At 34.9% G+C, this 12,786-nt stretch overlaps 1 protein-coding gene across 1 annotated transcript; it reads left to right on the forward strand.

Annotated features, from left to right (window-relative positions):
• Nucleotides 1-6,202: 6,202 nt before the first annotated feature.
• Nucleotides 6,203-12,515, forward strand: LOC112325330 (kunitz type trypsin inhibitor 104). The gene is made up of 2 exons (XM_052449311.1): nucleotides 6,203-6,754; nucleotides 12,253-12,515. The coding sequence occupies exons 1-2, from the start codon at nucleotides 6,330-6,332 to the stop codon at nucleotides 12,428-12,430; spliced, it is 603 nt and encodes a 200-aa protein (XP_052305271.1). The 5' UTR covers nucleotides 6,203-6,329; the 3' UTR covers nucleotides 12,431-12,515.
• The last annotated feature ends 271 nt before the right edge of the window (nucleotides 12,516-12,786 follow it).

A 12,786-nucleotide genomic window follows, 5' to 3' on the forward strand; every position in this document is an offset into this window, starting at 1 on the left:
ACTTCTTTATCTTTTGAGTTGTTCTGCTGGATCGATTGCTTAAGATCTTTGGTCTCTACCCGGACTCGATGAAAAAAATGGGATAACTTATTATGGACTTGTTGAGAATGATGCTAATCTAGTTCAGGGCCTATTAGAAGTGGAAGACACTCTGGTGGGATCTTCACAGACATAAAAAGATTGCAGCCAGTTTGATAATGATCGAGTGACATTGCTTATTCGGCTCAAACTAAGAAGTTCCTTATATATGATGCAAAATGAATCTTGTTCTATCATTGATCAAAGATTTCTCTATGAAAAATATGAATCGGAGTTTGAAGAAAAGAAAGTAGAAAGAATCCTCGACCTGCAACAGATAAAAGAGGATTTATTCAATCACGGCTCCTAGAATATAGAGCTTTTGAGGCTTTTTATTTGATTGTATTAAAATGCCAATTCATTGGGATTTCCCTATTCTGCCATGTTATTATGGGTAAGCAAATCATTTATGATGAAGAGGCCATACCTAAATTTAAGCACAATATGCCATCTTGAACTTTATTTTTGGGTTTAGTTTTTGGAATCATTTTTCTTTCTTTTTTGTTTAAAATAGATTTCTTTAAAGATTGTTTTTTCCCTCTTGGAACCTCATTTCTAACATTATTTTCTTTATCACTCACAACTAACGGTACAAAACAAGAAAGCATCAATCAATAATCATTTCCTTTTAAGAAATTCTTAAAGGCAAGGTATAAACAAAACTAGAAATAAAGATAAATAAATAAATAAGATAAGAATAAAAGATGAATATAGCTTTTTTTTTAAGAAGGATAATTAATTTGATTGTGGAACTGTTGAAGAAGAAGAAACTCTATTATTGCTGTCCATGACTTCGTTGCACAAGGACGTGTGTAAAGTCTTGAACTTATTCTCCAACTCAATAAGCTTTAGAAAGTTAAGCTCTTCGATAGAAGCATCCCACCACCCTTCTCTCTCATTCTCTATCAACTTTTCCTCTAGTTCTTGACCCTTTTTCGTATCAGACTCTAGCTGTCTAATTCTTGAATTCTTACATGCCTACGTGCCTCCACAAGCTGCTGAGCGCCACCGCTAATGGCGAATGTCCGCCAAGAAAGTGATTAGTAACATATTCCATTGAAGGATGAGCAAGGAAAAGGGGTTACCAGCAGGTGAAAAAACAACAAACAGAATTTCAGCCCCTGTTAGAGTGACAAGCTCACTTACCTTTTTGTAGATATTAGATCACCGTTTAGAAAATGTTACAAGCCTAACATCTTGATTTTCAATGCTCTTCATTTCCATCTTTTGTTTGCCTTTAGTCTTTTTGGCTGCCACGGCAAAAATTATATATAAATGAAAAGCTTTTCTTGTTGAATGGTGTATAAGATTGTGTGATGGTATTTCTTCCTTTGGGATATAATAATAATAATAATATTTTTAATATTAATACATTAAAATAATATGAAAACACTAAAAAAAAAAATTAATTTAAAATAAAAAAATATAAATAATTAATTTATAACCTATTTTTTAAAGTTTTTCAAGTAGATTGAATTTTAAAATCTCCATCAAATATTGAATCTTAATAACTCTATTATCATGTTATGTATTTTGTATTGTGGTGTAAAATATTTTTCACTTGAAAATATATCAAAGTGATTTTATTTTAATTTTTGATATTAGCACATCAAAATCATTAAAAAAATATTAAAAAAAACATCAATTTGATATTTTTTGAAACCAAACATACTTTTAAAACACATCTAAAAACAAAATTAATCCATGCCCGAATTTGATATTAGAGTTTGAGTTTCATTTAAAGAATTAAAACATTACCGCGGTGATCCATTTTTAACTTTATAAATTATTGTTCTATCTTTTATTTATTTCAAATCGGATTGGTGGTGATTTGTTCATTCAAAATAAGAATTTAAGCTTCATTTGTTAATTTGTTCGAAACATTTTCAATGTTTTGAAAAAAAGAAAGAAAAAATGTCGTTTCTCTGTAAAGAAATGGAGTCTTCCGGGCTCCTTAAATTGAAAAGAGAGAACTAGTAAACGACGTAGGCCCAAATATGAATGGATGCAACTCACTCTTCCATTCCTGTAAAGTTAAGACTTTGAAAAGGGGCCCAAAAACACATACCTCAAGTCATATTGGCCCGAATGAGAATATTGTAGTAAGCATAGATATGACAATTCCTATATTTACTGGCAGAATTTTATTTTATTCATATTTTAACTAGAAAAAAACTTAAAAATCAATATTATATTCATTGGTTTTTAGTTATTTATATGTATATTCATTATTTAAGTAAGAATCCATGATTATATTTATATTAGCTTACTTCGAAAATGATTTTTATGATATTATGTGCCAATAACATCAAATGATTCATTAGAGATGTGTTAATTAAGCTAATTACAAGGTTAATGACTAAAAAACTTTAAAGGATATTTAATGGATTAATTCAGAATATTTGAGCAAGAACAAGTTGGAAGACTTCTACTAGTGATGTTGGGTCAGATCTTAATTAATTTTGATTTTTTTTTGGATTCGAGGAAACCCCACCTTCTAGAAAGCGCACTTTGTGGATCCAGGTGAGCGAGTAAAACTCCGGCTGTCCCAAACTCTTACAAGAGATGCACGCTCTGATTTGAACTCGAGACCTGCTGTGCAGATCTCAAGCCCTTTGTCATCACATTATACACTTAGAAAAAGGAAAGAGCTAATTAATTAATTTATGTGTCCTTTATGATCAATGCAAGCTATCCTCTAATCCATGGGCTTGAAGGTTACGAAAATATTTGGCAGCAATAGGGAAAGACGGCGATTTATGTTTTCTCATGATTTTTACACACTTGGCAAGGAAATATTATTTGGCATGGAAAACACAGGCGGCAGATTTTCCTTTTTCTACAAGGATAAGAGGCAGCTTAGGAGTTCTAAGAGGCAGCTTAGGAGTTTTATTTTCACAAGGAATCCTAGTTTTTTTTGTTTTTGTTTTTATTTTTTTATATATATATTAATGAAGAAATATTCTCTTGTGTACAATTTGTTTAAAACTAGTAATAAAAAATAAAAAAAAATTAATTTTTGGTGGGGGCAAATACCCTTATGGAGGAGAAAGAAGATTCAGCAGGCAATATAACAACCCTTCTAGAGCTAAAACAAGATTAGCAACTAAATTTATTTGTATTTGTTGTAATCTTCTTTTTAATTATCTTCCTATGTAAAGACAAAGTTGGCTACTTTTCCTTAATTATCAAGGACTACAAAGTCGTCGGTTTTGCAAGGATATACAGAAGTCAACATCTCTTTTTTACTTGAAAGGGGTGAGAAAATGTGAAGCGCTGAAACTTAATCACAAGGTTGAAGGCAACTTCGTCAACATAAGAGAACAAACACAGCCGTCAAGACTGATGCTCCATTTATTTTTAGGATAACATTTTCTTGATTTATTTTTTCATATTTCGTGTAAGATAGTCTAATTAAAGGAAATATATACTGGGATAAATGTCAATATAGACTTTAATACATACGTATTTTTGTGTTATATTTTATTTTTTAAAGTATTTTTTTTATATTATTTTATATTTTAAAAAAATATTAAATTAATACATTTTAAGTGTTTTGAATGATTTTGATATCTGATACTAAAAAAAATTAGTTTAATATATTTTAATTGAAAAAACTTTTTAAAAATACCTACATTATAATAACAAATACACATTTTATAAAAATTCATCATCTATATACAAATATTTTTGTTCTTGAAAGACAAGCAAACCATGTTGATATTGATTGGAAGCTTGAGTTGCATATGGCTATCCATATGCAACTCAAGCTTGACAACCTCTTAGAAGTGATGTAAAATATTATTTTTTGTTTGTTTTTGTATTTTATTTTTTTTTTAAAATAGTTTTTTTATTTGTTTTAAATTAATATATTTTTGATATTTTCAAATTATTTTGATGCGTTGATATTAAAAATAATTTTTTAAAAATAAAAAATATTATTTTAATGCATATCTGAGTGAAAAATACTTTGAAAAATAACCACAATTACACTCCCAAACATCTTGTCAGCTGCAACTAATACTGCTGGTGGATTGACACTAGTGGCTTGCAAAGACCATGACTAAAAATGAAAAATTAAAAGAATATAGATTGAAGTTGAAATATTAATAATCCAAAGGAGCAAGTTGTAATTTTCAGAAGAAAAAAAGAAAGAAGAATGAAAAAAAAAAGAAAGAAGAACGCTCCATCAGCAACACATACTCCACCAATAGAAAAAGGACATAACATAACATGGAAAAATGATATTTTTGGATGTTGAGAGGCGCCCTACGAGTCACATAAAAGGCGCATGCGCCTCTCATGCATCCTTTAGTGTGCCACACACACATATCGTTTTTTATTTAATTAAATAATAAACTGTCCATGAGCTGACTTTATAATTACAAAAAAATCATTGTGAAAAACTAAAAATGCCCCTTGATTTTAGGCTTTTTTTAAATGTATTTTTATTGTTTTACTATGAATTTTAATAATTTATTATTTTTTATATTTTGTTAAATATTAAATTACCTCTCAACTAACATTGTAATAACTAAAAAACCAGTGTAAAAAGTATGAAAATACCCCTTGAATTCAGGTTTAATTTTTTTTCTTCCAATTGTTTCACTGTGAAATCAAGATGAGAAAAATATTTATTTATCCTTGGTCAATTTAGAAAGGACAAATGATCCATGTGAAAAGACTTCATTGCCCTTAGAAGACAATGTAAAGTATTTTTTGGGTGAAAAGACAAAAATACCATTGCACTGTTATAGTAAACAATACTTATGGATATGGAGCTATATAGTTTTTCCAAGAGGTTTTATATTCTTTTAATACTATATCTTGAAATATCATATATTATTTTAGCATGTTATCAATTGGTTTTAGCCTTGTAAAATTTAAAATAAAACACCAATAAGGATTTTACTTTTGGAGTTTTCTTTATGGCTTGGAATTTTTATGCAATGAATAAAATGATAGATAAAAGAAGATTTGATAACATTTTCTTTAGGGTAAGAAATTTCTTCTAATAATATCAAAGTATGCATTAATTTTCATTAATATCTTTCATTGATTCGATATATAACATTGATAAGCTCAGGCTTGCATGATGAATGCCATTAATGTCCAATATGAACAGTATAATCCAATCCTTGTTCAAGGAGACAAATTGGACTTCTTGCATAGGAAAGTAACACGTGGTTATTGGCTTGATCCTTACGACTAAATCTTTGCTCATTATAGTTAATTTCCTGGACTTCTAGAATGTGTCTTGATAACGCAGATCTTCCATGGATAGTTTAAGAGTTATTCCAACCACGTTATAATGACTTTCTTGCTGTTGCCATTATCTTGAATGATCTTTACCAAGTTCTTGACTATACAATTCAATTCAAAGCTATACAAATATCAATATTTCAACTTGCCATTTTTATGGTTTTTATACTCCTGGTTGAGATAAGCTGAGAGATTCAAATTTTTCTTCTGTTCTTCTTTTTGTTTTTTTGTTCACAAAAAAGAGCTCCCGATATTTGATCATTTGATATAAAAGGGACATATAATCATATATAGTTGTCAAATTCAGCTAATATTTGACCTTGTTTAGGGCTATAATCATTAATTGGATCAATTAAAGCAAAGTTATTTCAGATAAAATAAAAAATATATATTCTTGAAGCTAACATGATTTAGTCTCATCGGGGTTTTGTACAATCAATCTATATACCAAGTTATTCAGATTTAACCAGTTAAATGTCCAATACAAATCAAAATAAAGCCTAGTTCAAGTCTCATCTCAGTTACCCGTTCTTGAATAAGATTTAACTTTAATTGTATGTGTTCTCCATTTTTTTATGACAATTAATAATATTTTTACGTTAATTTATTAATTAAGTGAGATTAAATTCTTTTAAAAATAGCAGTTCAACAATTCGACCACAATCCCAATCGCCCGGCCCCCAATGAGGCCTAATATTTATGAATTATACCCTTATGGTTATACAAGCAATTGACAATGAATTGGATAATAATATAAACACGTATGAAAACGGATAATTACTGCCTGACTTTTTTTTTGCCGTGCCATCATAGAGAAATACGGTACGTCGGCTCCCTTAGCTATAAATAGATTGCAAATCTGAGACTCAAGATGCAAAGAGGGCTTAGCAAATTGCTCATAGAATACTCTTAAGAAAAAAGAAAAACAAAACAGCACAGTATTTACTATTTACTTTGTTTTGTTGTGTGAGATAGCTAGCTAGGCAGCCATGTTGAGACTGATTGGAAGCTTGAGCTTCATCTGGCTACTTATGGCCATTTCAACAGCGGCTCAACCCTGGCCTCCTGTGCTTGATGCTGATGGACAACCTCTTAGAAGTGGGGTAGAATACTATGTACTTCCAGGTGTAACCGATGTTGGAGGTGGTCTGACCCTTGTTGATCGGAATGGCTCGTGTCCACTTTATGTTGGTCAAGAACCTCTTGCACCTATGGTGTCCCGAGGTATTCCGGTTTTTTTCACTCCTCGTGTTGAAGACACAATTATAAGGGAGTCCAGCGACTTCACCGTTGAATTCTCCGGAGCCTCAACTTGTGGTCAATCTACAGCATGGATGGTCGGCGAGGAGAATCCAGAAACAACGACGAGATACGTCGTGACTGGAATGGAGCCACGGCCATCGTCTACACTCTGGTACTGTTGGGAAAACTAGGGACAACTAACCGGATCAATTCAGCGGAATACAATTCACAATTCACAAGTTCCAATCCTTTTTCCCTCTTTGTGCAGTAAAAAACAGAATCAAACAATGAACAAATATAATGCAACAATCACACAAATCAACACCAAGATTTTTACGTGGAAAACCCGATGCGGGAAAAACCACGGGACCGGAGTCCACCTAAAAACTTCCACTATCACAAATAATGGGTTCACAATAGTTCTTCCTCAGATTCAACTAAGGGCTACAACATATATATCATCAAGAACAACTTATTCTCGGATTACAACAAGATTAAAGAGAGTAATGTTAGAGAAAAGCTCACAACACTGACAGCCCTGTTTTCTGTCAAAACGACCAGCTTCCACACCACCAATCTTCAATCCAACCGTTCAGAATGAAGAGGAACGTGTCTAGAAGCTGCTGTCCAAATCTCAGCCCGATCCAACGGTGAACGAACTGGAAATCGAAGAAAGAAGACAGACTGCTCTGCTGCCTCTTCTTCCTTTCTTTCTCTCGGTTTTCTCTTCTCTCTTTTGTTCAAATTTGCTACTGCCATCTACAGTAACCGTTTCATTTAATTTAAACCAAAGAGGCAGCCAGCTGCCTCCTTAATTAATGTGGTGGTCCCCCCATCACATGGTGCGGGACCACACAACAAATCTCCCCCTCACGCACCATGTGAGGAATTCGCCATACTGGCGATCAACATGTAAGCTTCAATTTAGGAGGCTCTGACAAGCCTGCCTCCCTTCTGCAAAACTCAAACTTCTCTCTCGGTAGAGGTTTGGTCATCATGTCTGACACGTTGTTATCGGTATGAATCTTCTCAACAACAAATGACTTCATCTCCATAGCATCTCGAATCCATTGATATCTAACCTCAATGTGCTTTGATCGAGAGTGAAAAGTAGGATGCTTACTGAGATGGATTGCACTTTGACTATCACAGTGCAACACAAAGTTCTCTTGAACTAGGCCAAGTTCATGTAAGAACTTCTTCATCCATAACAACTCTTTGCCCCCTTCAGTAAGAGCAATATATTCTGCCTCTGTAGTGGATAATGCCACACATTTTTGCAACCTTGATTGCCATGAGACTGCTCCCCCTGCAAACTTCATCAAGTATCCTGATGTGGACTTTCTAGAATCAACATCACCAGCCATATCTGCATCTGTGTATCCATCCAACACAGGTTTATCATTACCAAAACATAAGCTGAAACTAGAAGTACCTTTGAGATACTTGAGTATCCATTTCACTGCTGACCAGTGTTCTTTACCTGGATTGGAGAGGAACCGACTAACCACACCAACTGCATGAGCTATATCCGGCCTTGTGCAAACCATGGCATACATCAAGCTACCAACTACGGATGCATAAGGAACCTTTTTCATCTCATCTCTTTCTTCATCACTTGAAGGACACTGTTTAGAACTTAGTTTAAAGTGGCTTGCAAGTGGAGAACAAACCGGTTTGGAGTTGCTCATGTTGAATCTCTCAAGTACCTTTTGAACATATCTCTCCTGAGATAGCCAAAGTTTCTCCTTCTTCCTGTCACGTGTGATCTTCATGCCAAGAATCTGTTTTGCCGGTCCTAAGTCTTTCATTGCAAAAGACTTGCTTAACTCTTCCTTCAAAATCTGAATCTTCTTAGCATCATGGCCAACAATCAACATATCATCCACATACAACAAGAGAATAATAAAGTTTCCATCTGGAAACCTTTTCATAAATACACAATGATCAGAAGTGGTCCTGTCATAACCATGATCCACCATGAAAGAATCAAACTTCTTATACCACTGCCTTGGAGCTTGCTTTAACCCATATAGACTCTTTTTCAACTTGCAAACTAACTGCTCTTTACCTTTTGCTTCAAACCCTTCAGGCTGTTCCATGTAGATCTCTTCATCTAAATCACCATGGAGAAAGGCAGTTTTCACATCAAGTTGCTCAACTTCAAGATTCAAACTAGCAGCTAAGCCAAGCACAACTCGGATTGAAGACATCTTGACCACTGGTGAAAAGATTTCTTCAAAATCAATACCCTTCTTCTGACCGAAACCTTTCACAACCAATCTTGCCTTGTACCTTGGTTGTGAGCAATGTTCATCAATTTTCAACCTGAACACCCATTTGTTCTTGAGTGCTCTCTTACCTTTAGGAAGCTTCACTAACTCAAAAGTATGGTTTTCATGCAAGGATTTCATCTCTTCTTGCATTGCTTTCAACCACTCACTTTTCTTCTCATGTGACATAGCTTCATCAAAGCATTCTGGCTTTCCCCCATCAGTAACTAGCACATACTCATGAGGAGAATATTTGGTGGAAGGTTGGCGAGGTCTGGTTGACCTCCTCAATTGTGGCTCATTTGGAGCTTCCTGCATAACCTGTTCAGGAATAACATCAATATCATCATTAGCTGATTCAGAATCACCAACTAATGGCTCATTAAGAAAACCATCATTTTCATCATTTTGCAAGTCTCCCCCATGATTAGCAGGCATCAAAGGTAACTGTGGAGTAGGTCTTGGATTTGAAGTAGATGGAATAAAAGTTGTAGACTCTGTTTTCTCCTTCAGTTCAAAGTCTTCAATGGTTTGATCTTCAAAGAAGATAACATCTCTGCTTCTCACAATTTTCTTCTCCTTTGGATCCCACAACCTATAGCCAAACTCATCATCTTCAGATTCCAAGAAAATACACTGCTTTGTCTTGCTGTCAAGCTTGGACCTTTCATCCCTTGGAACATGTACAAATGCTCTGCATCCAAACACTCTCAAGTGTGCATAGGAAACATCCTTTCCTTTCCAAACTCTATCTGGAACATCAAACTCAAGAGGAACTGATGGAGAAAGGTTGATCATGGCAATTGCAGTCTTCATTGCCTCACCCCAAAAGGACTTAGGCAGCTTTGCATGAGAGAGCATACATCTAATTCTTTCAACAATGGTTCTGTTCATTCTCTCAGCCACTCCATTCTGCTGTGGAGTCTTAGGAACTGTCTTCTCCAACTTGATACCCTGTTCCCTGCAGTACTTCTCAAAAGGACCTCTGTATTCACCACCATTGTCTGCTCGAACACATTTCAGCTTTCTGCTAGTTTCTCTTTCAACTCTGGCATGGAAATCTTTAAAGACATCAAGCACCTGATCTTTGGATTTCAAACAAATGGCCCAAATCTTCCTGGAGTGATCATCAATAAAACTAACAAAGTACAATGCACCTCCAAGAGACTTATCAATCATAGAGCAAACATCAGTATGAACTAAATCAAGAACATGTGACCTTCTATGTGAAGGTGATCTTTGAAATGCAACTCTATGTTGTTTACCAACTAAACAATGAGTACATGTGTTCAAGTTCATACCTTTCAATGGAAGGTAGTTCTTCTTGGCAAGGATGCCAAGGCCTTTCTCACTCAAATGTCCAAGCCGCTTATGCCATAGATCAGTAGAGCAATCTTCAATTGCATTCACCTCCCCTTTGATCACCTTGGCTTGTGACATGTAGAGACCCATCTTCTTCCCTTTAGCAACAATTAGGGAATTTCTGGAGAGCTTCCATTTACCATCTCCAAAGTAACTGTGATAGCCTTCTTCATCAAGAGTACCAGTAGAGATCAAATGTAGGCGCATATCAGGCACATGCCTAACATCTTTGAGTAGCAACTTGCACCCAGTATTGGTTTCCAACCAAATATCTCCAATGCCCACAACACTAGCCATCCCTTGATTTCCCATCCTAACTTGACCAAAGTCACCAGCTGTGTAGGATGTGTAAAAATCACGTCGGGGTGTAACATGGTAAGAAGCTGCTGAATCTGCAACCCAGGTGGTATCTTGACATGCAAGATTAACACAGCCATCATCACACACAATGGCAACATCACCATCAGATACAACTGCAGCTGTACCATTCTCTTCATTCTTGTCTTCATCTCTACCCTTTTTATCTCTTTTATACTTTCTGCAATCTTTTTGCATATGCCCAGGCTTGTCACAATAGTAGCACTTAAAACCCTTCCTTGACTGAGATCTTCCTCTTGGCTTCCATTTGCCTTTTCTATTGCTGGATTCTACATCTTGCTTGCCGTGAGAGAACCTGCTTTGACTTCTCCCTCGACTTTCTGTAACAAGTGCATGAGACTCGGAAGTGCTTGTCCCTTTCCTCCTCTTCTCTTCATTGAGGATACAATCCTTCACTGTTTTCAAAGTGAGCTTTCCATTCTGAGTAGAATTGCTAAGTGACACTACCAAAGTCTCCCAACTATCCGGCAATGAACTCAATAGGATTAATGCTTGCATTTCATCGGCTAACTCAAGGTTCATCAATGACAACTGATTCAAGAACCCTTGGAATACATTTATATGCACTGAAGCATCTTCACCATCTCTATACTTCAAATTTACAAGGTCTCTAATTACAAAAACCTTGTTTTGTGCACTCTCCTTGGCAAAGGTTTCTTCCAACAGCTTCCACACTGTATAGCAGTCATGTTCTTGAGAAATATGATTAATGGACTTAGAAGATACCCATTTTCTAACATTAGCGGTAGCCTTTCTATTTAGTCCATTCCATTTTGCATCATCCATATCATCAGGCTTTATTCCTTTACATTCAATCGGCAAAGCCAAATCATTGCAATATAAGTGATCCTCCATCATTGTTTTCCATAGAAAATAATTTGAGGAAGTGAGCTTTATCATACCCGAATCTTCCTTTTCCATTTTAACTGCACAAGAATTCAATCTACACAACCAAATGCTCTGATACCACTTTGTTGGGAAAACTAGGGACAACTAACCGGATCAATTCAGCGGAATACAATTCACAATTCACAAGTCCCAATCCTTTTTCCCTCTTTGTGCAGTAAAAAACAGAATCAAACAATGAACAAATATAATGCAACAATCACACAAATCAACACCAAGATTTTTACGTGGAAAACCCGATGCGGGAAAAACCACGGGACCGGAGTCCACCTAAAAACTTCCACTATCACAAATAATGGGTTCACAATAGTTCTTCCTCAGATTCAACTAAGGGCTACAACATATATATCATCAAGAACAACTTATTCTCGGATTACAACAAGATTAAAGAGAGTAATGTTAGAGAAAAGCTCACAACACTGACAGCCCTGTTTTCTGTCAAAACGACCAGCTTCCACACCACCAATCTTCAATCTAACCGTTCAGAATGAAGAGGAACGTGTCTAGAAGCTGCTGTCCAAATCTCAGCCCGATCCAACGGTGAACGAACTGGAAATCGAAGAAAGAAGACAGACTGCTCTGCTGCCTCTTCTTCCTTTCTTTCTCTCGGTTTTCTCTTCTCTCTTTTGTTCAAATTTGCTACTGCCATCTACAGTAACCGTTTCATTTAATTTAAACCAAAGAGGCAGCCAGCTGCCTCCTTAATTAATGTGGTGGTCCCCCCATTACATGGTGCGGGACCACACAACAGGTACTTCAACATTGAAAACAATGGACAAGGTGTCTATGCTTTGAGATGGTGCCCAAATTGTCTGACAACAAACTGTCCTAGGCCAGCGTGTGAATCTGCTGGTGTTATTGATGAGAATGGAAAACGCTTGTTGGTCTTGGATGGTTCTGCCTTTCCTTTCATATTTAGAAGGGCTTAATTAAATTGCTCTCCATGTATGAACCGAGAATAATTATGACTTCTTGTCATCTTACAAAATATTAAATAAATGGAGTTATTTTACATGCTATCAAAATTTTAATAACTAAGTGTTTATTATCTTTATTTATTTAATAAAAATTAAGCAATATGAACTTGTGTAAGTTTTAAATTCAAAATGTTTTCACTTGAGAAAGAATGTTATAGAATAATATAAATTATATCTTGAAACCTCACGTAATACGTAATAATTTAAGTTATTAAGTTGAATTGGTTAGGAGATATATAAATTTCTTTTCTTGAATCGAATATTAACTTCTTGATTGAAATTGAATAATAATTTTTTTTTTAAAATAA

This window comes from Populus trichocarpa, chromosome 19, assembly GCF_000002775.5.
Source record: "Populus trichocarpa isolate Nisqually-1 chromosome 19, P.trichocarpa_v4.1, whole genome shotgun sequence".
Classification (NCBI taxonomy): domain Eukaryota; kingdom Viridiplantae; phylum Streptophyta; class Magnoliopsida; order Malpighiales; family Salicaceae; genus Populus; species Populus trichocarpa.

What these genes read in the sequence shown, in the direction of transcription:
- LOC112325330 (XM_052449311.1), top strand. Translation starts at nt 6,330, where the DNA reads ATGTTGAGACTGATTGGAAGCTTGAGCTTCATCTGGCTACTTATGGCC. An exon ending in CGGCCATCGTCTACACTCTG is followed by an intron (nt 6,755 to 12,252) that starts GTACTGTTGGGA and finishes ACCACACAACAG; the next exon opens with GTACTTCAACATTGAAAACA.